Below are 26347 nucleotides of genomic sequence, written 5' to 3'. Positions count from 1 at the left end.
TGTATTGAAGAGGTCTTTCTTATATGATTTAATGATTGATTTATGCACGAACATTTCAGGAAACACTTTCTTTATGTCTTTTTTTGGCAATAGTTTTATTTATGGCTGGATATCGTGCTGCTGATGATGATGTTGAAATTGTGTGAGATTTTGTTTTGAATTTATGTCATGCTTTTTTTTCGCCGGTTTATTTTTTTAATACAACAGCTGTTTTTGTTATTACAATTTAATATGTTTTGTTTAATTTTATTGGAATTTTTGTATTTGGGGTTTAATAAATTGCAGAATATTTATAGAGGTTTTATAAATAGTTTTTAGTTTATAGGTTATCGGGAAAGCAGCATGGTAAGCGGTAAATCATCTTTAATTGAAGTAAACTTTCTTTCTTACTGATGTCTTCTGTATGAAATTAGCTTGACCAATTTTTAATATAAAAATCTAATGAAATCTTTCTATATTTCTAATATTTTATTTCAAAACCATTATTTTCTTTTAAAAGAAGCTTTTTTTATTTGTTTTAATGTGAAAAAAAACAGTATTTTTCTTTCAAACTGATGTCGTTTGGAGTCATTTTGAATCCATATCCTAATCATTGGTTTTTTAATCCTTTTTCCAAAAATGCAAATTTTCTTTGAGGTATTGCTTAAAACCAGTATTTTTTATACAAACTGAACATTCAATAATGAAACGACTTCTTAAAAACTGGTTTTCTTACGGCAGTATAACAGTATTTTCCAGATACTTCGATTTATTGTCTCAGTTATGTGGAATTCTAGTAAATTTTGGAAACAGCTGTTTGCAGCAAATTTTTTAAAATTTTTCAGCTACATTTAAGCTTGTAGACATTTCAATACCAGTTTAAAACCGCTTTTTCTTATGGCCCAGTAACACTATTTTTCAGCTACTCCGATTTATTGTCTCAGTTATGTAGAATTCTAGTGAATTTTGGAAACAGCTAAATTTTTAAGATTTCTCAGCTATAGTTACGGCATGTAGAAATTTCAATAGCAAAAAACAGTTTTTCTTATGGCTCAGTAACACTATTTTTCAGCTACTCCCGATTAATTTTCGCTATAATTTGGAATTTTATTAAATTTTGGAATCAGCAGACAGCAAACAATATAGAATTCGCCTTTTATAGCTTCTCCTATCGAGTTTTGCTTAATTTTCCAATTCACAGCTCCAATTGCAAAATATTTAGCAGCAGTTTCTTTAATATGAAATATACAACCAGTATTTTTATATTATTTTAGAATTAAAATTAATAAAACGGGATGCCATTAAGCGCTCTTGCATAAAACCGATATTTATTTGTGTGGCCTTGTTCTAAAATTACAATACTGGTTTTAAAAACAATTTTGTAACAGATCCAAAACCCAGTATATTTGATAATGACTTAAAAGCTTCTGATGTTGTCAATTCAGCATGTTTTCAAATATTCGTCCACATGTTTTGAACATAAATATTGTATGATCCAATAAACAGATGAAGATATGAGCAATCGGGGAGAGAAATCCAAAACCCAGTTTATTTAATCATCACTTAAAATCGTAAGCTGTTTTGTTGTTGTAATCATCATGTAAAGCCAGTATTTTCAAATATCCTCATTGAAATTTGATCCACATTCGTCCACATGTTTTGAACAGATCAGCGACAGATCTCCTTAGAGTATTATAATCTCATATAGATCGTCGAGGATGATTGATAAACCGTCTCTCGAACACAATGACAAGTTTTGTAGTGGCTCTTTCTCTGTTTGGTTTGGGAGTAAGAGAATTTATGCTGCAACAATTTGAAGTCCATTTTTAATTGGGAAATAAACCAGTATTTATTGTTTGGATAGACTCATTTATAGCCTTATTTCAGTTATTGATTAATACTCCTTCAAACCATTTTTATTATTTTATTAATATTTAGGGTTTTTAGTTTGTTTTTAATTTTCTTCAGCTACAGCAACAAATGTTTCAAACAGATATTTCCATTTCATTTACACACATCCATTCCCGGTATTTTTAATTTTTGAAAGTAAAACCAGTATTTACAATCTGTTTTTATTTCAATTTTAAAACACACATATTTTCGTAAGCTTTTTTCTGCTCTACGCCCTTTTCTTTAAATTTTCAACACTCCAATAATTTCGATATTTAAAATGTTTTCAAATACTGTGATTTTGTTCTTTTAATAAATTATCACATTATTTAAATAAAGTCTTTCACTTTAGTTACACCTAAACCAATACTGTCAATTCTTTCATTTTTTTTAATTTGAATATTGTTTTTTTTTAATTTCGTTTCTTTTCGTATCTCTGAGATTTTAAGATATGGTAGAAAATACGGCTTTTAAAGATCCCACTGAATCAAGAAACGACGACATTGCAACATTATTTGATGGTAAAGCAGATGAAGTTAATTGATCAATGTGATTGCTGGTATTGTTGTTGGTGGTGGAGGCAGTAGAAGTGGTGGTGGTGACGTTTCCCAATTGTCTTTCATGTTGTTGCCACATCAAATCGAAACAATTATTGAAAAATTGTTGATCATGTTGGTGTGTCGTCGGTGTCGGAGTTGTTGGCTGTTGATGTGGAGGTTGATGTTTTTGTACCAGATCATTGAACTGTTGTTTAAGTAGTTTGTGTTTCTGTTGCAGTTGTTTGTTTTCAGTAACAATCATGGCTTTTGGTGCTGCAACATGTAAATGATTATTATTTAAATCAACCAGCAAATCCAAGGTGGGTGCTGCCTTTATTGTTGTGCCCATAACTGCATTGCTGGGTGTTAAAGGAGTTTGTTCTGATGCAGCTGTAGCTGATGGAGATGAAGCTGTTGTTTGTGTTGTTAGAAAATTTGATGCAAATTTAACCGTAGGCGACGAAGACATTGATATATTGCCACAGGAGGAAGTTGTTGATGAAGACGAAGACGACGATGAAGACGATGATGTTGAGGATGCTGATGATAAAGATGATGGTGACAACGACAACTTTGTTGTAGTTATATGCAAATTATCAAAATTAAAAACTAAATCATCGCCAGCATTTATGTGTGCACTTTCAATACCACTATCGTTAGAGAAATCAGCACATGTGGAATTGGCCGACGAGGAATTTGAAGAGGTGGTTGAGAATGAAGACAATGAATTGCAGGAAGACAAAGGTAAGTCGCATGATTCATTAGAGCAGGTCTCTATAAGTTTCTTGGAGATTTCATTAATGGATTTGGCTAGTAAATTTTCAGCTGTCTCGGGTAATAGCAGCATATTATCCCCCGATCTTAGAGCAGTATCCAAACTGCCAAAACCTGCTGTAGAGTTTGAGTGTTTAAATAATTCACTGGCTAAATTAATGCCACTTAAAATATTGTTAAATAATTTATTGTCCTGCATAACATCAACATTATTTATCTTATTGCTGCTGGCTGTATATGAGGAATTCTGCTGATCCTTATTACGTTTGGAACCTATAACACCCACAATGTCGGCTCTGGTTTTAGGCCAATTAGTTTCTGCTGTGTCAGCCGAATCGTTTGATGATGTAGTGGCATTGTCACTTAATGAACCGGTGCCACTTGTATCCGAGGACGCAGAATCTGAGAGAGATCTCCTTAAAGGATAATCCCATATTGATCGTAGAGGATCACATTCAATACAGAAACATATACCATGATTAATATCACTGCCACTCGAACACAGTGACAAGCTTTGAGCTGGCTCCTTTTTACTCTGGGATAAGGTGTCATGATTTAAACCTGTTTTAGCGGAATAGTTGGGGTCTGGTGAAGGCTGCTCATTTAAATTTGTTATTTGAGTGAATTTTTGCAAACATTTCAACAAGTCCTCGGAAGATTTGCATGTTTTTATAGTGCTGCTTGGGGAGTTGCAGGATTTATTGTCCATTTTCATGTAGACCGCATTTACCAAATTGTTGGGCGGCTTACGATCCTTCTTTCTTCTCTTACGCGGCTTTATGATGCGCGGCAAACAGGTCTCATTGCTGTTGGAGGAGTCTCCATTATTGGACGATGAATTTTCGTTGTCTTTCGAGTGCTTCAATTGTTGCTGCAGATTCTCTTTAGACTTGGACGAAGACAAGGCGGCTGGGGCAGAATTTTGATAGCGCAAAGGAGTACGTGTTCTATCCTGTGGTTTGTTGTTATACTGCATTGTTTTTGCGGCATACTGCTGCTGGTGAAGCTGCTGCTTGTTTGGGGAGAAATATGTACTGGGAGACCAATATTCCGGCTTTTGCTGCTGTTGTTTGTTTAACATTAAAGGAGCACCCTGGGCATGGGCGGCTGCATACTGGGCAGCAGCAGCATAATTTTGTGCTGTATTACCAGGCAGCATATTGGCCCAATTCTTGCCGGGCGGTGAATGAGATTGCTTGCGTGATAACCTTTGTCTTTGTCCAGGCGTTAAGTGAGCCGTGGCTGTGGATATTAATGGTATGCCAGCACATTCATTAATCCTTTGCTGATTTACCACAGACAGGGGAGGTAATTTCGCATAATTGGGAGCTGTCAAAGGCATGCGTTCTGAGGCCTGAGTGTTTGTGGGTAGGCCATGGGGAAATCCATTGGATGGGGGATAGAGAGGTGTGTGTGTATGATGTTGATAGACGCGATTCGAGGGAAAAGGTCGACAGTTTTGTAAATTTATATGGTTTGGATTTGTTGCAGAATTTATGCCATTTGCGTTGTTAGTGGGTGGTTGGGAGTTATAGCAAGCTGCATTAAGATGGGGATTCCACATGTGAGGCGGTGGTAGTGGTGGTTGCTGCTGTTGTAGAACATGATTGAGTTGCAATTGATGTTGGTGATAGTTTTGTTGTTGCTGCAAATGTGTGGCCGTTTGTTGTTGTTGCAGGCTTTGATGGCCTTTTAGAAAATGCTGCTGCTGTTGTTGTTTCAAGCAATTATCTACTGCACAGTATTGTTGCTGATGATGCGGCTGCTGCTGTTGGCCTGCATGGGGTCTCATAATCTTTGCCGTTTTCGTTGCAGTTTTGGCTATTGTTGTTGTAATGCGGCTTCGCTAGTGGCATAAGCTGGTCGAATTTTACAACCATTAGATTTTTTTATGAATGATTACTAAATCAAAACGCAATTTGTAAAGGTTTTTAGTTATTTTTTAAAACGATTAATTTTACTCGATTAAATTTATTCGTATTTAAGCACTTTTTACTTTTTAGCATATATTTTTTTTATTTTCTTTTAAGGTTTAATTATTTAATCGAATATTTTTTTTTTTAGTTTTTATTTTATGACTTTATTTAGCTTTTAACACTTTTTCTGGGAGTTGCAATTTAATCGAACATATTTTTTTTAAATCGAGTTTTTTTTATTATTCGTTGTTTTTTTCATTCATTAAAATTTTGCTTAATTTTTTAACTAAATTTTTTTAGAACTCTAGCAAAATTTTCTTTTTCTTTCTTATAATTTTAACTGGTTATTTTTCGCGAGCAAAAACCCTTTTTAATGAGTTTTTATTTTATTTCAAATTTTTGTGATAAAATTTTTTTAAATAATTTTCAACTTTGTTTCTTTTTTTTATTTAACGGTTTTTTTTTTAATTCGTTAGTTATAAATTTTCCAACTACTTTTTTTGTTTAATTGTTATTCCTTGAAAGCGGATGTTTTCTTGTTTCAACACGGATTTTACTTTTTTAGTTAACACAAGAGACGAACGTAATTAAATCGCGAAAGTTGTTTATGAAAATTTCTTTTTTGCTTTTCTCTCTATATAAAATTTGTCTAACATGAGCGTTTTTTCTAGACCGCACGACCGTTTTCAAGCCAGACTTGTGGCAGACTAAAAATTCAATTTCAATTAACTAAGGCAACAGCCTACCAGCAGCGCTCAAACACAAACACGAAAAAATAAAGCAAAGAAACTGAAAGAAAAAAAAGCTTTATTATTATAACCATGGTCTAGTAACACAACAAACAAGACCGGAGTTACAACAAAATACAAAAAAAAACATAACTGAAACACTAATAGTTTTTTGTTGTTTAAAACTCGCACACATACAGACAAATGAATTTTGCTCTCTGTACAACAGTGTTGCCAAGCTGAGAATTTTGCCCTTGAGATCTAGGGGGATGTTTTTATGTTCGGGGTTGAATTTAAGAGGGTAGAAATCCGTTAGAGATTTAGTGTTTCATTTACAGTGTGTGACAATACAATGGAAACTTTTTTTAAATTTCAGTTTTCACAAACATGACCTTTCACCAAGTTTCAAAATTTATATTATAGTATTTCTAATATAAATACAAATTTATTAGGTTTTCTATTAAAATATACATTTTAGCGTTTTTAAGCATTAAGGATTAAAGAAAGAAGACTAAAACAAAAATAATATGTAGAAAAACGATGTACGTTAGTTTGTTTGTAAATTGTCAGACTTGTCCGACAACAAACTTAGAAGTGTAAGCAAATAATTAAAAAAAAACACATGAACTATTAGGTCTTTTATAAAAATGAATTCTTATTTTATAAAAACTGATTCTTATTTCATAGAAATCTACATTGACCACAGTTTTAGTTACTTTGGCCATGTATCTCTTTAGTATTAGGCAATACGCCACATGAAGACCTACTATTGAATCTAAAATTGGACTATTTAAAAACTCACTACTGAATCTAATATTGGACCATAAAAAGACCTACGATTAAAGCTAAAATAGGACTATAAAAATACTTACAATTGAATCTAAAACTGGACCATAAAAGACCTAATATTGAAAAATAATTAGAATTGAATATAAAATTTGAATATAAAATTGGAATATAAAACGGCCTATAATGGAATCTAATATTGGACTATTAAAATGCCTACAATTGGATTATAACAAGACATAAGATTCAATATAAAATTGGACTATAAAAAGTCTTACAAATGAAGCTAAAATTAAACTGTGTCGAATCTTATATACCCTTCACCAAATTATACTTCAAAATAAAAATTTTAAATATTTTTAGGTAAACAAAATTAATTTTTTTTCCAAAGTCGTTTTTTTCATTTTTGAAAAAAAAATTTTCGATTTGTTAATTTTTTTTTTTAAATTTAAAAGTTTTTTTTGTTTTTTCAATTTTTATTTAATATCTAGCGAAAAAAACTTTTGGTGAAAAAAAAATTCCGGTTAAAATTTTTTTTACCGATTTTGACCCATTGTTGGTCTTATATAAGTCGTTGCAAAGGTCTTTGAAATATCTATCATTAGATATCCATATTGTCTATAGTAATCCAGATATACTATATTGCAAAGGTCTTTGAAATATTGATCATTAGATATCCATATTGTCTATAGTAATTCAGATATACATAGGTCCAGATATACATAGGTCAGCCATTTGTGGACCGATTTTCTAGATTTTAAATAGTAACCGAGCCGGAAGAATTCCAGAGATATTGATGTATGAATCGTGTATGTAAGTTATTTGGGGGCTTCGGTAAGTTGTTTCAACAGACAGACAGACAGACAGACGGACATGGCTCAATCGACTCCGCTATCTATAAGGACCCGGAATATACATTCTTTATAGGGTCGGAAAATTATATTGTGGACATTACAAACTAAATGACAAACAACCCGAAAAAAAATACTCCTCGGGAGGTAATCAATAATCTAAAGTTGGATATTAGTTCTCGAACTGTGGGCTAATTCTCACATTCGTAATCGAATAGGGAATCCAAAAAAACCGTACAGCTTGTGTACAATTCCTAAGACACCGACTTGACCCCAAGTACACAAATAAGATAGTGAAGTATGAATGTGACAATATTATGGTGTTTGACTGTTTTCAGTATAAGGTATATGGCCAATTTGTATCATAAAAGATATTATGACTGAAATCGTATACAGCTTCATTTTAAACGATCCATACGCTGAGGTAAAGATGCTCGTAATTTGCAGATTCCAACACGTGGCCCAATCGCCAGATCTAAATCCCAAGAAAACAACATAGAAATTGTAGATCGCAATATATGGACTCAAAATTGTTGAAAGGATGTTAGGTTGTTTTGCATTTTTACAAAAAATAAAAATTTCTTAAGTTTTTTTTTATATTTTTAACAAATAATTGAAAATGTATTAGGAAAAGTTTCCATTGTATTGTCAACCACTGTAAATACACGTGTGGGTTTAAAACCAATATTTCGATGTTTTACAAATGTAATGACTAAACCAATAAACTCCCTTATTTTTCATGGTGGTTATAATTAAAATAATAATAACGGTCACTTTAATACGATCGCACAACATACTCGATATTCGAATTCTTGTTTTTAGTGATACATTATAATAGAACACAACAACAATTTTGGTGGTGGGTATTAAAATTAGTACATTGCACTTTCATACGATCTGCACATCCTACTCGATATTCGAATTCCTGTTTTTATACAGAATAATAGAACACACTTCAGAGTAACGGAAATATAATTGGTTTTTGTAGCAGATGTGAAATAATGTATTTACTTTTGTAATCTTCAAATCATTGATTGAATCTTTCATACAAATTTAAAAAGAAAAACCTCCCTATTTTTCCATCAAAACTAAATAAATCGAAATTAGATTGATGTGTATATTATTACAACTGGTGCAAATTTGAGATTTTAAGCAAACATTTTGTTTACAAAGCCATCTAGATTATTACTTAGACAAAAAAAATAACAGCCTGGCCCACGATGTCGAAAGAAAAATGAGTCGAACAAATTTGTATGAAAAACACTCAGTTTTTAAAATTCTTTCGAATAGTTTTCATACAAAATTTGTTCGAATCATTTTTCTTTCGACATCGTGAGTCAGGCGGTAAATTTTGTTTAACATATTTTTATATTTTGGCCACAGATGTGTTAAAAACGATATTTTATATATATACAAATATTAAAAACAAACCCATATTTTTATAAACAATTTAGAAAAATATAACCAAAAATAACAGTTTTGATGTTTTTGTTGATCGTTGAGAGTTGGTTTTGAATTTGTCATGATTTTAAATTAAAAATATGTGAGTAAAAATGTAAAAAAAACATTTCTTAGGAGATTTTATTAATATTTATTTTATGGTATAAAAAGATTTGGTAACTCTGCCGCATATAATCCACAAAAAGAGCAAAGTAAGCAAAACTACTCACTTAATCCACACTCTCACTACTTTTTAAAGCCACTTAGCAAAGCTTTAAACCCAGCTTTATTTTCCCGTTTATTACAAAAGAGAGAACTTAATTTTATGTTGTGTTATTATTGTTTTTATTTACAATATTAACCATGCGTTGGTTATACATATTTAAGCATACTTTGTATGTATTCTTGTTAGTGTTTTAAATATGTGTTTTCAGAAGCTTTTCTTACAACAAACTGCAATTGTTTTTGTTGTTGCTATTTATGTCGAGGCCGGTTAGTTCTTGTTTTACGTATTTACGTTTTTTTTTATTTTTTTTTGTTATTCAGTTTCATCCAAAAGGTTTAAAGACTTTTATGTTCGAGTTTATTTACAACCACTTCTCATATTCTGTTTTTCGATATCACCACTGTTCATCCGTTTAAGACATAAATATCTTCAATTTTTTCATGTATTTACTATGTATTTGGTTCTATGGGTACGTAGTTGTTGTTGTAAGTATGTTTAACAAATAAATGTATGTTTTTTATGGTATTTTTTTCGAAAATTTGATCGTAATTTGTAATTTGCTACTTCTACTTCACATTAAATTTACTTTTATGCTGCACACGTGACTTGAATAGGGAGACAGACGTGTTTTAGAAACAAATTTTCTTTTCTTGTTTATAAATGATGGATGTAATGCTGTATGATGAAAAACTGATCCATATCTAATCATAAACTATTCTTCTTTTTCTATAAATATTCTTATACTGTTTAAAATTCTTAATTAAAACAAAATATATTTATATTTTCAAAGAATTTTTATTTATCGTGGCAACCCGGAATGCGCCATAAATTATGGAAAATGTTAAAGTGAAATTTATAGTTTTAAAGTTGTTTAAACAGTCCTCCCCTTCCACTTAAAAACAGATCATCCAGTACACTTAAATGATTTAAAGTACAGTTTTTGGGATAATGTTTAGGGGTAAACTCAATCCATTGTTCATGTAATCATGAGGGCTTATTGCATAATCAGATTCAAAAGATACATGCTCGATTTACAATGTATAAAGCATAGATAGAGCGGAAACTAGATAAACACTCAAACCAAAAAAAAATACCTAAAATCATCACACATACGAGTGTGATGAAAAACACTCAAAACTTAGGTTTTTGAAAACTGGGTCAGTTCTTTGACAGCAGCGTTTCCTATCTATGTGTATTTGTCTTTTTTTTGTATAAAGCACAAATCAATTTAGTCGACACAGCAGGACAGATCGACATGGCTATATCGACTTCGCTATCTATAACGATCCAGAATATACTTTTTATGGGGTCGTAAATAAAACATGTAGAAATTATGCCAACAAAGCGTCATATGGGGAAATGTTTGCTTTACTTCTTTAATTTGAAAAAAGTACTGTTGAAGCTCACCAAAGTTCATGGTGAATGTGTTGCATCGATTTCAACGTGCGAGAGATGGTTTGTGTGGATCAGAAATAAAGATTTTGACGCGCAAGACAAAAATCGCCCAGGCCATCCAAAAAAGTTTGAAGACCAAAAATTGGAGGCATTACTCCATGAAGATTGTTGTCAAACCCAACAAGAGCTTTTAAATCATTGGGGGCTACTCAAGCTGCAATTTCAATTGAAGCCGAGAGACTTTGAAAGACGATTTTGCATGTCTGAATCTTAATCTTTGAACGCTATAAAAGAAAATCATTTTTGCACCGAATCATTGCTTGCGATAACCTGAAGCGTCAGAGATCGTACATGAAACCCGACCAACCAGGCGAATCGACACCAAAGCCAAATATCCATGGCGCTAATGTACCTAATGCTTTGTATTTAGTAGGAGTATTTATGAGCTACTGAAATCTTGCCGACAATCACATGGAACCTGTACCGAACGCTACTGATTCGTGAACACTCGGTCGCATTATGCGATACCTGTTAAAAACTTTAAAGAATAAAGTGGTTGGGAAGTTTTGCCTCACCCTCCTTATAGTCCAGATCTTGTTCCGTCCGAATAGTATTTGTTTCGATCGATGCACGCTCTCTCTGGGATTCGCTTCCGATATTATATATTATATAGATGAGTTCTTTTGGCTCGGAATCCATATGTTGCCAGAAAGATGGGAAAAGATCATAGCTAACAATGGCCAATACTTTGAATACATTTATATTGTACAATCGAGAAGACAAACTTGCAGTAACTGTTAAAAACTATTTAGAATGAAGTGGTTGGGAAGTTTCGCCTAACCCTCCTTATAGTCCAGACCATGTCCCGTCCGAATACTATTTGTTTCGATCGTATACCAGAACGTATTCCAAAACGCTCTCTCTGGGATACGCTTCATTTTATACAAGAGTATCCGATATTAGATTGATTCGTTCTTGGCCTCAAAAGATGAGTTCTTTTGGCTCGGAATGTGTTGCCAGAAAACTGAGAAAATATCATAGCTAACAATGGCAAATACTCTGAATAAATTTATATTGTACAATCGAGAAGACAAACTTTCAATTATTTATTAAAATTGACTATTCAAAGATGTTGCAACTATGTATTTTATATTTTCAAATTAACTGCATAAAATTTGTTAAACAAAAAAGTCATTCATTTTTGAATCCACATATCTTTAGCTTAGTGATTGTTTTTTTTTAAAATTAACAGGAGAGACAAAAAAGCGATCATTAAAATTGACTTTGCACCAAAGGAAATTATGCAGTCTTATAAACGTTTTTCTTTTTTATCCTATAGTTTCTAATATAAAACTCTCCTACTAAAATCATAATTGGACAAATCACAGTTCAATTCATGTTAAGTTTAAGGTACAGTTCAATTAATGCTAAGTTTAACTCAACTGCTCCGTAAACCCCGTTTTAACTAACCTGCCAATAACTATACCTAATTTTGTATTAAATTTGCTTTAATATTAATTTTTTTTTGTTACACTTTCGTTTAATTAATACATCAAGTACTTTGCTCAATTATTGTCGAGTGTATTTCGCAATATTATTGAATGAAGTACACTAAACAGCCATGAGTTGTGAAGTTTAATTGAAGGTTTTTGTTTCGTTTATTTTTTCTTCTGACACCGTTGTTCTTCAATACTTGTTTTTAATAACGTTGATTAGTCAAGTTTCGTTTTGACTTTAATTTGAAAAATTTATAAAAATGTAGTTCTTTTAAGAAGTTGTGGTGTCAAATTCGTCATGAATGAATACTTATTAATAACTATGTTCCTCAATTTAAAAACAATTAAGAGAATAAAAAGAATTAAAAAAGAAACAACTCGCATTTGAAGAAAAAAATTTAAGACAAGAGAGAATAACTACATCTCGAAAATTTATTGATTTTAAAACTCTTGAACATATAATAGTATATTTTCTAAAATAAAACTTTGAAATATTAATAGTTGTTCATTAAACATAAATTAATCATTTAATCTAGTTTTCTTATTCTGATTAAATTTATAAATCAGTTAATAGTTAAGCGAGAATAATTATTCAGTCAAACCTTAATTAAACGCGGAAAATGTGAAAGACTTTCTTTTAGCTTCTTTTTGTGATAACAAAAACAGAAACAAATTATTATAAAGAGGCAACATTTTCAAAGTTTTGCCTTTTTGCAGAAAAACCACAAAAAAAATAACAATTTGCAAAAAAAGGCAAAACTTTTGTCACAATCCTCGTTTGTATATAAATGTTACAATTAGAATGATACAAAATATTTACACATTTTAAAGGTATAAAGTCAAAAAACAAGATTTTAAAGTTTAATCTTGTATGTAGTACGTAAGTATTATGCTTAAATTTTAAAAAACAACAATTTGAATACCAAATTAAGCAGTTACACCTGAGTTTATGGTAAAGATTAAGGTGAGTTTTGTCATAAAATAATTGAAAACCACATATAATTAATAAGCAGGTGTTTATTAACCAAATAAATATATGAAATTTGAAAACAATTCAAGGTTAACTATTTTGTCAAATGCATTGAGACATGCATTTACACGCAACTTAAAATTAAGAATTCAACAACCTTAAACGAATGTTTTTTTTTTTAAAAAAAAGAAACATTGACTGACATTTTTATAATTAGTTTAAAAATCATTAAAACAAATAGAAAAGATCTTTTTTTTCACAAAAAACTGCCCGGTTTTGAAGACGTCAATTTTGTTCAGATTACTGACCTGTAATTAAAACTGGCCTTACGCCACAGATTAGTTAAACTCAATCTATAAATAATCGTTCTGTTAACCTGTACAAGTTTTTTAAAAATATATTAATTATAAATTTCAGTTGCTAAATTAATTCAATTAAGAATTCAACAGCTTGAAACGAAAGTTTTTTTTTTCTAAAGAAAAAAACAATCGTTAACCCCAACTTTTAAACGGCCAAATAACTAAATCAGTTTAAATATTTATAACAAATTTTCAAATAAATAAAAACAAATTAGTTCTCAATAATTTCATTCAGTTTGAAAATCCGCAAAAACTTGAGCCATAGATCTTGGCTTGATTTATAAGTGACAGCAGTAAAACTGATTATTTCAGGTCAATCATCTATGAACTATGAAAGGCATTTTAACAAAGAGTAGCAAATCGTCAAAATCGTCGTTTTGTACAATAAAATTAGAGAAAGAAAATAAGCTACAAAGATACGATTAAATGAACAAATATAAAATCTCCCTTTTTGGCTCAGTATATGAAAATAAATATAATAAAATGCAACAAACAGCCAAATCACAAACAACAACGATAAGAGAAATAACAACGAAAAATGTGGCATGAAGTTGCAATAACAATAAAAATGAAACTGAATGAAACTTTCAACACGAGATGATGAAAGAAAGAAAGAAAAAAGAGCAAGTACCAAAGATTAATGTTGTATAGAAAACGAATTTTGGTTACCCTACAATATGAATCAAGATTTTATAGATTTAAAAAGTAAGAGTGTGCCGAATCTTATATAACCTTCAACAAGGTATACTTATAGATAGAAAAATATTTTAAGTGAAACAAATTTTTTGGTGAAACAAAATTCAGGGGGCTTACTGCGTAACTCAATCCGAAAACGGAAATGTTCAAAATTGTGTACTAAATACATTGTAATTCGAAACGATTTCCTTCGAATCGAATTAGGGAGTAACCCCCCAGGTTAAAAAATATTTTCCTGATTTTGACCCATTGCCGGTCCCAGTTTATAAGGCGTTATATATGTCGTTGGAGAGGTCTCTGTAATGCCTTTCATTTGAAATCCATATTGTATATGTAAACGACTTAGATATGGAAATATATATTGGTCAAAAAACCAGTTATATATCTCAGCCAACCCTGAAATACATTTTAAAACAATTGATGGTTCCGGATAATTAATTATAAATTTAATTTATGATTGGTAAATTTAAAAATAAGCACTGCGCTGCACAGCGGTTTAGATACTTTTTATAAGTTTCAAAAGCATTTCAAAATTTCGAATCTATACTGCAGTTGTGTTACACTTTAAACAACATCTGCCAAATGTTACACATCAATTGACCAAATCATAACACCCTTCTCTACAATACAACGTGGTGGGTACTCAAAAAAAAAAGAAAGATGATGTTGCAAAAAAGCAGAAGCTGTTTATTTTAAAAGTTAAGGTAATAAAAAACCGGCCATATGATTTTTGTATAAACAAAAATATAAAAAAAAATAATAATAGTAAGTAGTATGTACAATATATAAAATGAAACAAATGCAGGTTTTAATAGTTTTCTTTAACTTCGGCGAAAAAAGGTATGTAATGTTGTTTGGTTGCATGCATGTTTTCAAACTATGTATAAACATGCACCAGCACAGCACACGATAAAAAGAAAAATCAACTTTATTTTTCATTTCATTTCAATTCAACTTAATCTTGTTGCAGCAGCAGCAAAGTAACACAATACTCTCAACACTTTTTTTGCCTGTTTTCCTACGTACACTTGGTTGGTACGTCCATCAGAGCTGGCTGGCTGTATGGTTGGCTTTGGGTTTCGTACACAACAGCTTAGACTAGAGGTACGTAGATACTATATTTCTACAAGCAAATGTATATTAAAATGTATGGTATTGGCAACCAAGATGTTAACGATGACGATTGCTGTTGTTGATGCTGCTGCTGCCACTAATGTTGCTGTTGCTGTAGCTTTTACTTACTGAAGTGTTTGGTTGCCAGAGTAAAACGATGCAACAACACAACAACAAACCTGGTACAGCAAAAAAAAATAATACAAAAAAAAGTAAAGTAAACTTTCTCTTTTAGTTTAAATTTGTTGTAACTTGTTGTTTAGTGTTTGTGTTTATTAAAAACAAGTAAGTAAACTGCAACAAAATACACTTTGGTCAGTTGCAACACCAACAATAACAAGAAAACTCCTTGTCTGATTTATTAAAGTAGCTTGGCCGGCCTTTTTCAACTGCACACCACAACAACAACAACAGCAGCAGCCAGCCAGACCACACCAACCACTCTGAAATGTGTAGTATGTCTGTACGACTGTCTGGTCATTACTTTATGTAGAGCTCCTTTTTCTTTTACATTTCTCCAAGATTTATACAATGACAGTGATTTCGAAAGACATTTGTATATTTATTACGAAATTAAGTTTTGACAACTGACTTAGGTTTACGATCTTGTTATTAATCTCTGATTATAGTAGAGTTTCCAAAAAATCGAAGAATTTCATAACCGCGGTTTCGGTTTAAAAAGTTGAAAACCGATCGGTTTTGAGATAATTTGTTAAATATTAAGTGTTATAGAAACAAAATCAGTTGATAATATAGGAAATGCTATTCTAACTTGACCGATCTGTTTTTAGAGAAATTTGATGAATATTTGGATGTAAAAGTTTGTTTTTTATTTCTAAATTTTGAATTTTTCTGCTGAATATAGATTAAAATGTAAAACCGAAGAATAATTGTCGGTTTCGGTTTTAGGCCTTGAAAACCGCGGTTTCGGTTAAAACCGAACACGAAACTCTAGATTAAAGTATAACAAAAAAAAAACTGTTGTGACATGTAGTACATCGCACCTGACCTCGTAAAGAAAATGAATTCTGGGCCTTTTTAATATTCCATGCCGAAAAATACTAATGTCCTAAGCTAATTCCAAAATACAAAATAGAAATACATAATTTTTGCTCAGAAAAATGATTATTTTAAGTAGTAGATCGTAAAATTGAAAACTTTGCAAAAAAAAAGTGGCATACTTTTAGGCAGTTATGAAAATAGTAATAAACTGCAGTTGCAAAAGGTTCTTATTATGGAAAAGTTGTATCATCTCTGTCGATGTTAACCACAACTGGGACATTTAAATTGATGCACAGCATCATGAATCTATGTGGCAGGTCGCTGAGATAATATAGGGTGAATTCCAAAATGTATGTATGTAAAGCAACCTTTAAAAGTCGAGCGATTCTTAACGCAACCGTGTAAACTTTGATAATGTTTCATATCGCAAAATGTATGAAAAAGTAAAAACAGGCATTATTATAAGTTTTTTTAAAATTTTAACTACGCGTTTGCATGCTTTGTCTTGATAAAGATATGACTGCATTGCATACATACATTTTGGAATTCACCCATACTGTATCATATAGAGTTCATAGTTTCCCGAACCTTTTTCATTCCCGGGAATTAATAAAAAAGTTTGTTGTTGTTTTCTGACCAAAAAGTCTATTGATATAATTGAATTATAAGAAGAAAGCATATAAAAAATTACCGAAATTTTCCGTTCTTGTAATTTAAAAGTTGATTTGAACTGTGTTATCACTTGGTACGAATTTGGGAAGCACAGTAAGTTGTCATTGTGCTGGATTCCTGGTCATTTGTTAATTTTAATTTTGTTAGTTTTGATCTAGATTGCAGTAGGGCGTTCATTTTGAACTTTTGAAGAAACGTTTTATTAACATACGCTAAAGCTATATTCTAAAAGTTATTGCGACAGCATCTGGTGTGCTTTGAAGGCATTAAATTATATCTAAAAGATTATATATTAATACTTTGTACCAAATTTATAGTACAAAAATGGCAATTTTAAACCACAGTTCAATGCTAATAATGAAGGCGACATTAGTAGTTGCAGATTTCTTTGTATTATTTTTGGTTGGTAGCATAATTGGTCGCGTCTTATGGTTATTGTTGGATTTGGAAGGCGTTTAATTTAAAACTGTAATTTAAATACTACTTTAGCCACTTGAAAAAAAAAAACATTGTTGTTATGAAAATGTTTGCAACTCGCTTGTGCTGCTGCTGCTTTTTTTTGCCTGTGTGTTTCTTTAAACCGCATAAACTAACTTACAAAAAACAATTTCATTTTCATTTCACTTTATACGGGAAAATTGCAGTTAATTGAAGCGGCTATTTAATCGATTTTTATGTTATTTTTTCTTCATCTTTTACATTTTAGGAAAATCACCTATAACTACTGAATAGAAATTTACAAGCTATTTTATTATAGTTGACTATGAAAGATGATTTACAAGTCTATTAGAGTTGTGGCAAAGTCATCAATTACTTGCACCTTTTGAAAAGTTTTTGGCCAGTGCAAAGACTTAAAAAAAAAAACTAAAAATTGTTTTATAATAATACAGTAGATTAAATTGAAAAAGAAAACAGATATCTATGTATTTGAAAACATTCGTTTCATTTTCAACGCCGCAAAGTGGTTACAATTATAGTATTAGAGCAGTTATTTGTGTAAAAATAGGAAGGATGCTTTTGAGGAGTAGCAACAAAATATTTGTTTAAATCTTAATTTGTTTACTTAATAAATATTTTAACAATGTTAAAAATTATTTCTTTAAAAAACATTAATTAATACAAAATTTTAATTTGTTTTGATGTAAAATAGTTTTAAGAATCACGATTTGTTTAAGCATATTTCCGGTTTAACTACATGTTACACTCTTAAGAGCTGTTTTCCATATTTTCGCTTAAAATGTTTATGTTGCCTTTTTTTAAAAGCTATTTTGCCACATTGATATAATTTAAATGAATTGTTAATATTGTTTTGAAAAGCATTTCGAGACATGTATAATGTATGCCAATTTGTAATTGATTATATCACAGCCATTATATTTTGTCTTCATGTAAAATAATTCTAGGAATATCATTTTATTTTAACATTTCTTTTTTTCATATTTCCGGCTTAACTGCTTATTTTAGCCTTTTTAGAGCTTTTTTCCACATTTTCACTTATTTTTTGGCATATTATACTCTTAAAAGCTTTTTCTCACATTTTCACTTAAAATGTTTATTTAAACATATCGTATTATAGCTTTTTAACACTTTAATAATTCTTGTAAATAAAATTTAAATGCATTATTAGTTTACTTCTATTGTTTTGAAAAGTATTTCGAGTTATTGATAATGTTTCCTTCCTTTTATGTAATTGATTTTATGATTACAAATTTAATTGATTTCTTATATTAATAATAAAAATAGTGTACTTACTTGACAAATTATCCAACATATATGTTAATAATTTTTGTGTACCATTGGGTTCATTATAAATGGATAGAAATTCCTTTTGTAGAGGATTACCCATTAAACCCAAAACATGCAAATGAAATAATTTGCCAATTTCGTAAGGTAGAACACGAAGAAAATTATTATTTAACAAAAGTTCTCTGAAATGAAAAAAGTATTACAAATTAATTAATATAAATGTAAGAATAGAATAAAGAGTTTAACTATTAAATTACAAGGTATTTCATAAAAGAATTTATTATTATATTTAGGGGCCAAAGATTAGGAAACACAAAATTATTTACAATAACAAAAAACTACACAACAGAGTTGTGATTTCCTAGCAAGGAAGTTTCAGATTGGAGTCTTTAAATAATATAAACAAAAAACATAGTTGAGTTTTAAAATAATATACTTCTTCTAATCCGAGAAAGCAGTGGACCTATTAATTTTAATATCTTGATTGTACTCGTTTAAAGTCTTAACCCAGATATGCCGACTGTGCTACTTGTAGCTTTTGTTTACAGGATACGTCACGTTTATCAAAATACCATTTTTTTTGTTCACATACTTAGTACTCACCAATACCTCATGGGAGATTGTGTGATCGCATTATTTTTTGCTACTATTTTTGAGTTATAGAATTTTTAATTTGTGATATTTTCATAATGCCCTTATTCAGTCTTTATGGACATATCTCGTTTGTACGGAAAGTAAAATTTTGTACATTTACAAGTGAATAAATACTATATTTGTTTGGAATTTATATTTATGAAGAGTTGCTTGATTGTTATATGCATGAATGTTTCATTATTGCGTTTTAGTTTTGTTGTTGTGACCTATGTCCTCTATATTGGACGACTTAAAAAAGCACTTTTTTCAATAAATTCTTAAAAAACTCTAATTGCACTGTTTTTTATTTCTCGTTTGCTTCCAAAATAATATACTTACTTTTATATTATTTTGGAAGCAAAATGATCAAGCTCAAGCAATCGGCATATCTGGATTTTACACCTACGTGCTCACGTACTAAACATAGGAGAGCATTCACACGATGAGGATCAATTGCCGGTTTGTTTATTGCATTTTTTTGATCTTCTAAGTGCAGGTAGGGTCACACATGGCAAATATTTGACAAAAAATATGTAACCAATTATAAACTTATTTTACGTAGGATGATTCAAAACAAATTTTTAGTTTTATTTGATGCTGTTTGATCTTACAAAACACTTGTTATATTAAACAATATTGATTGTGTGTATTTTAGATAACAAAATATTTTATTGGACGAAATTACATCGAAAAAAATTACTAATGTTTGTTCCACAATTAATATAGTTTTGTAAACTACAACACAGTGATTTAGAAACTTTTTATTTTAGAAATAATTCGATAGCTCGTGAACGATTGAAGATATCTTATAAAATTTCACATTGTCAGTCAGTTTCTGACTGTATATTTTCGCTGAGATTTTTTGTTTTTTGCTTGATAGGGTTGGAATTTTTTTTTTTTAAATATCTGTTGTATTTTTGATAAAATTTCAAAAAGAATTTAAACAATTTCCATACAGTTATCTGGACCCTATTAAAAGTTAAATTAATCTAAAATAAGCCACATTTTTTAAGTTTCTTCCCAAAAATGTCTTCTTTTTATTTCTTTTATAGAAAACAAAAATTATTCGGTCTGGTATATATTTTGTATTTGTTTCTAGAAGAAAACACATCCAAATTTTTGGCGCATTTAAGGCAACAGAGCCATCATCAGCCCTACAATTGTACGTGTGCAATTACATATGTACGTGTTACCATGGGAATACATTCCGTGTGACCCCCTCTTTTAATCAAACTTGGTCAATTTTGTAAAAAAATTCAGATTATTTAAATTCACCAAAAGTTAATAAGATATCATACGGTAAATAACGTATTTTATGAAAAAACTCAATATTTGTAACATATTTTCCCCGTTTTGGGAATTTTGGTATTTCAGTGAAGACAGTGACAAAAGTTATGAATCCACTGATTAATATACCTTTCAATCTATATATTATATTTTACATATTTGATGACGATATCTCAATCCGTTTGAATTTTATACAAAAATGTTCGTTTAAAGTAAAGTATATACAAGTAGTCTGTCTACTCATTGACAACAGTACCTAACTCAGTTTATATGTTAATCAACCATTACAAAAACTAAATTATCTTGATTTGTACATAATATACCTTTTTCAAAAAATATAGGACAAACGGAACCCGTGTGTCCAAACGACATTATAGCGATATCGGAACTATATCATCTAGGTGATAGAAACTATGATATGGATCACATATCAAAACGATATTTACGGACTAAAGTGTACCTTTCCTTTCGTTTTTTCCCAGGAAATTTTATATTATTTTCGCCAATAAAAAAGACTGTAAAAATGAGACAAAATCCAGAAAGAAAAAATCATATTCAGATCACATTGACATATTTTGTTTCAAATATTTGAATTTTTCAAAGACTGCCATACAGTTCAATACTAATTTGGCTATTTTTACTAAATCTGCTTCACTAATAGTTAAATGACAGATCTATTCCAATAAATGTAGTTAATAATAATTTTTTAAACTTATTATTTTGTTAAAAAAAATATTATTTTTGACCAGTTCTTCGTATCAATATTAAAATTTTGAATTTAATAATTTTTCATGTTAGTTTGGAGTTTAGAAAAAATGTGGTTAGTGATTAGTTTTGAGAGACATTTTTAAAATCAGATTGTATATAAACTAATTACTATTACACTACTATTGTTATTAATTTGATTTGGAAATAATGGAATCATTTAATTGGCAACAAATTTGGCCATCACAACAAATCTTAATATTGTAACTTTAAGAAGAAAACTTATAAAGAAATTCCCGAAAAATATTTCGGACGGGATAAGGTCTCGACTATAAGGAGGGTGAGGCAAAACTTCCCAAACACTTCATTCTAAATAGTTTTTAACAGATATTGAATAATGTATTCGAGCGTTGTCATGATGCAATATTACGGTTTCATGTCTGGTCGTATATTCTGTGCGTTTTACGGCCATTGCTCGCTTCAAACGAATCAGTTGCGTTCGGTACAGGTACCCTGTGATGGTCTGGCCAAATTTCAGCAGTTCATAATAATTAGGATACTTTTGCTCTAACCAAATACGCAGAATTACCTTAGCGCCATGGATATTTTGCTTTGATGTCGATTCGTCTGGTTGGCCGGACTTCACGTAAAATCTCTTACGCTTTAAGTTATATTAATGCATCCATTTTTCATCGGAAGCAATGATTCGGTGCAAAAATTATTTTCTTTTATAGCTTTCAAGCGAAATCGTCTTTCAAGGTCTTTTGTGTGTCTCAATTCGTACGGTACCTTTGGATGAATCCTGCTCCTCGCAAACGTTTTGTAATTGCTGCTTAAGTAGATCCCAATAATTCTGCAAGCTCTTGTTGAGTTTGACAACAATCTTCATGGATCTTCATTTCGACATTTTCAAAGCAAAAAAAAACTTTGTTGTTTACAACTAAGAGGGAATTCAAATGAAATATAAGTTATTAAAGGCAAAACCACGTTCAAAAGATACGGCATCTGTTGTGAATCCCACATTTTTAACTTATACACCCAATAATTTCCTCAAAGCATATGTCCTCCTGTACGATTTTTTTACATCATTTTGCAAACGTTTACTTTTTATCTGATCGAGCCTACAGTGCCGGATTTGAGTGGAGTGAAGTGTCATGAGGGAAACAAATTAAATTATTTGTAAAAACTGAATTAACTCTGTTCATTTCTAAAATTTTGTTCCAACTTTTATGTTATTTTTACCCTTTATTCATAATCAATTTGTAATTTTATAAAAGTTTAACTTTGAATTATTACAAATAAATTATAATAAAAATTAACATAGACCTAATTACAATTTACTTTAAAATTTTATAAAACAAAATTTTCATACAAAATTTGTTTTATAACCCTGTAATAAATTTAAAAATTGATTAAGAATAATGCCTTTAGTTGTTTATTTCTTAATAAATACATATCTCAAAAGTTTGACGACCTGGATTTTTTTTTCAATATTTTCCCCAACGTTATAGGGCTAAAATTGCAAACCCATATACATATGTTTCAAATCATGAATAAAAACCTTGTAAACTATAGTTATTAATTTCCTAAAATAAATTAGTTAGTAGGTTATTTATAATAATTATTTTCAAACTCACCTTAATTGTATCAATTCACCCAATTCAGCAGGTAAACTACGTAATTTATTACTGGATACATCTAATGTACGAAGATTAACCAATTGTCCAATGTCAGCTGGTAAACGTAACAAATGATTATCATTTAAATATAAAGCTGTCAAATGTTCAAATTCCCACAATGAAGGGCTTATATTGCGAACGGAGCCTAAATGAAAAGCATAACAGAATAATAAAATATTATAAAATTTTAAATTATATTTAATTAAATAATTTCTTTCACCTGTTATCTCAATGCCAGTCCAGTTGGATTTTTTGCCGGCTGCAACATCTTCGGGTGACATAAAGATCTGTTGTCTACGATTACCGCTTTCATATTTGTCCTTATTACGAGACATTTTATACAGGTTGCCTAAATTTTCCAAAAAATAAAATAAATTAAACATTACACATTTTACAAAGTAGAAAATTTTAAATTTTAATTGCTTAATAAAAAAAAGAAACACTTTTTAGTGTTCTTTTTAGAAAAATTATAATACAGAGAACAATTAAACAGAAGTTAAAAGAAAGAGAGAAAAAAATTATAAAAAGAAATGAAATTAAACATTTGCTTTAAAAATTTAGTTAATTAATAATTTGTAAATAATAATTGTAAGTATGAAAAAAATTATAACCTTTCATAATAACCGCCTGATGATAAGCGTCTCTGCAAAAAAAATATTAATAAAGTTTTTGTTGTTTGTTGATTATTAATTTATTAATTGTTGTAGGTTGGTTTTGCTTGACAGTTTTGTGGGGTATTTAATTTTCTTTTTTCTTGTAAAAGTTAAAACAAAAATTTATTCTTTTGATTTGCTTTTATTTGGTAAATGTGGGGTTTGTTTTAAATAAATGTAAAGAATGGATGGATGCTTTTTTGATTGATTGTTTTATTGTTTGGATTTTTTTTATAAGTTGATTGTGTGTAACTAATAAACTACTACTAATGCGAACGAACTTAAATATACAAATTTACAAAACTAAACATTAAACATAATTTTTGTAGACATAAATATGAGATGTAATATAAACATACAAATTGAATTTAATAATAATACTGAATGTTTATTTTTAAATAGTATACACAAATGAATACAAGGCAAACTCTACAACGGATAAACTAAGTAAATTAAACAAAATGCATTTTACTTACAAATTATATTTAAGCTACAGTTACACTATGTTATTTGAATGTTTATAAATCAGCTTGAGTGTTAAAAAAACTATTTCATTTATCAGTCCCTCCTTCATGCTACATCGGATCAACTGCCTGAACTCCAATCATTTGTTTAAATCAGATACAAACTTACATATGTTCGATTCACAAGGTCATCATGTCATATTGTCATAATATTTTAATATTTCGCATTGGTTTGAAAATGTTGTTATTGCCTTTCAAATAAAAAATGTCCTAAAATAATACTACTCTGTATGCTATGTTTATTGTGTTATCGTAACCAACCAGCAAAAACCTGTGCCGAACGCCTAAGAGTCGGTGAAGTCTACTCGGCGGTAGTGAAATATTAGGACATTTTGACAATATGAAATGATAGGAGACCTTGTGAATCGACCAATAGTGTCAAGTTAGCTAATTAATTTTTCAATGTATAAGGAGCTAGGATATTGCTATATGTAAATTTACTTAAATTAAAATTGTGGTTGAATATTCATCCATTCAAATTCTACATTTATGTAAATACAATATAATGGTTAATATATGAACATATTTGGTCAATTCACAAGGTCTCTTATCATGTCATAATGTCCTAATATTTCCTTAATCGGGTGCTCGTATTAACCAACTCTTAGGCGTTCGGGGCAGATCTCTGCTGGTTGGTTATGATAACACAATAAACATAGCATACAGAATTAGTATTATTTTTAGGAAATCTTTTGCTTTAAAGTCAATAACAATATTTTTAAACCATTGTGAAATATTAGTAATTTATGACATGATAAGAGACCTTTTGAATTGCCCAATTGAATAAAAAATCAATTCTGTCATGCTAAAATAATCCATTCTGAAATATATTTTGTTATTAAAAAAAATGCCCAAGTTTAACAAAAGCATAAGGAGGGAAATTTCAAGTTGCTAAACGTATTGTGTATAAAGAAGGCTGACAACATAGCTTAGTGATCTCTAAATTATGGTACCGCCATTATGTAAATTTGAATATTTGTGCAAATCATTTTTCTTTTAAAATTTCCATATTTTTTTTCGTGAGTGATTTTCGGAAGTGGCCCTTATATGGGAGTTATGAACAATTATAAACCAATAGCAATGAAATTAGGTCGCATGATCTCTTTCTATATGAAACTTATTTTTGTAAAATAATTTAAATTGGATATGGATAGCAAATTTTTAAGAGATTTATGCTCGTTAAAGGGTTTTCTGGAATTGGAACTTATATGGGATCTATGGTCAATTATGGATTGTGATTTCCTTTTATATAAAATTAATTTGTGGAGGATAGATGTACCCCAATCCAATGAACTAGGTAGTTATTTTCTATACCTATTGACTGCACAGCATAATAAAAAAACTATTGACGCGTTCGTAGACAATATAACCAGATATACACTAGGACTGTTGTATCTAACGTATGTTTACTGATGCTTAAATGAAAGTTGTCGACATTTTAACTAGTGAAATTGGCGATACAGAAATAGTGTTGACATAGTGACATATGGTTCTAGGCTGACTACAAAGATACATATATAAATCAGAAATTTATGACAAAAAAGTCCTATTATGGGAGATTATTTGTATGGGGACTATGTGAAATAATGGACCGATTTTAACCAGTTTCATTATACTTCGGCCTTTGGCGAAGACTAATATTTATGGACGTTATAAATATCAGCACAAAGGCTATATACCCTCCCAAAAATTGACTAATAGTCTGCAATAATATTGGAAAAAAATGGCAGCTTTAACATGTGTTTGAAATAAAGGTATTTTGATATACAGTTTTAAAGTTATTGGCCAATTTATAATCAGACATATTTTAGGGTCTTTTGTAGGTATAACATTTTATTTGAATAATAACTTCTATTGTGTATTACATTAAATTCAAAAATGAAAAATCTGAAAATACTAGGAGTATTCCAAATCAATTACTAAAGTTATTATAAGTTAAAAAATAATTTTCCTTGAAAATCTTTGTTAAATTTCATAATTTGGCATAAATAAAGATCGTCGAAACAGTTTGCATTTTAATATTTTTTTTGTTTTGATAGTTTTCATAATTTGTGCCTGCTCTCTCTTAGTTTAAGAGTTATAGAAATTTATAAAGTCGATATAATTAATAGTAAATTTCTCATATATTTAGAAAATGATCGTTGATTATGGGTATCATTGAGCTTCAAAATACCTTTTAAATGATATATAATGGTACTATTTATTAACAATTTGAACCAAAAATTCCATTTTTATTTTATATGGCAGTACTTCAGAAAATTTTGATATAGATACAGAAAAAGTGATTT

The 26347-nt window shown here is 29.9% G+C and overlaps 2 protein-coding genes across 6 annotated transcripts in view; both read right to left on the bottom strand.

The window, feature by feature from the left end:
* twin (CCR4-NOT transcription complex subunit 6-like twin) overlaps window positions 1-26347 on the bottom strand; it is an 86160-nt gene that overhangs the window by 57989 nt on the left and 1824 nt on the right. For 3 of the 5 annotated variants that reach the window (XM_065516113.1, XM_065516114.1, XM_065516115.1), the window contains exons 2-4: window positions 23494-23525; window positions 22841-23231; window positions 18585-18760 (exon numbers count right to left, since the gene is read on the bottom strand). In XM_065516113.1, the coding sequence (XP_065372185.1) occupies window positions 18585-18760; window positions 22841-23231; window positions 23494-23500 (574 nt within the window). In that variant the 5' untranslated portion in view covers window positions 23501-23525. The remainder of the gene's footprint in view (window positions 1-18584; window positions 18761-22840; window positions 23232-23493; window positions 23526-26347) is intronic. The other 2 variants (XM_065516117.1, XM_065516116.1) reach the window with 2 other exon arrangements.
* Window positions 2302-5229, bottom strand: LOC135964054 (G-box-binding factor). Its single transcript, XM_065516112.1, has one exon. The coding sequence runs from the start codon at window positions 4972-4974 to the stop codon at window positions 2314-2316; it is 2661 nt and encodes an 886-aa protein (XP_065372184.1). The 5' UTR covers window positions 4975-5229; the 3' UTR covers window positions 2302-2313.

Source organism: Calliphora vicina, chromosome 1, assembly GCF_958450345.1.
Source record: "Calliphora vicina chromosome 1, idCalVici1.1, whole genome shotgun sequence".
NCBI classification, from domain to species: domain Eukaryota; kingdom Metazoa; phylum Arthropoda; class Insecta; order Diptera; family Calliphoridae; genus Calliphora; species Calliphora vicina.
This window is presented reverse-complemented; position numbering and strand designations above follow the sequence as displayed.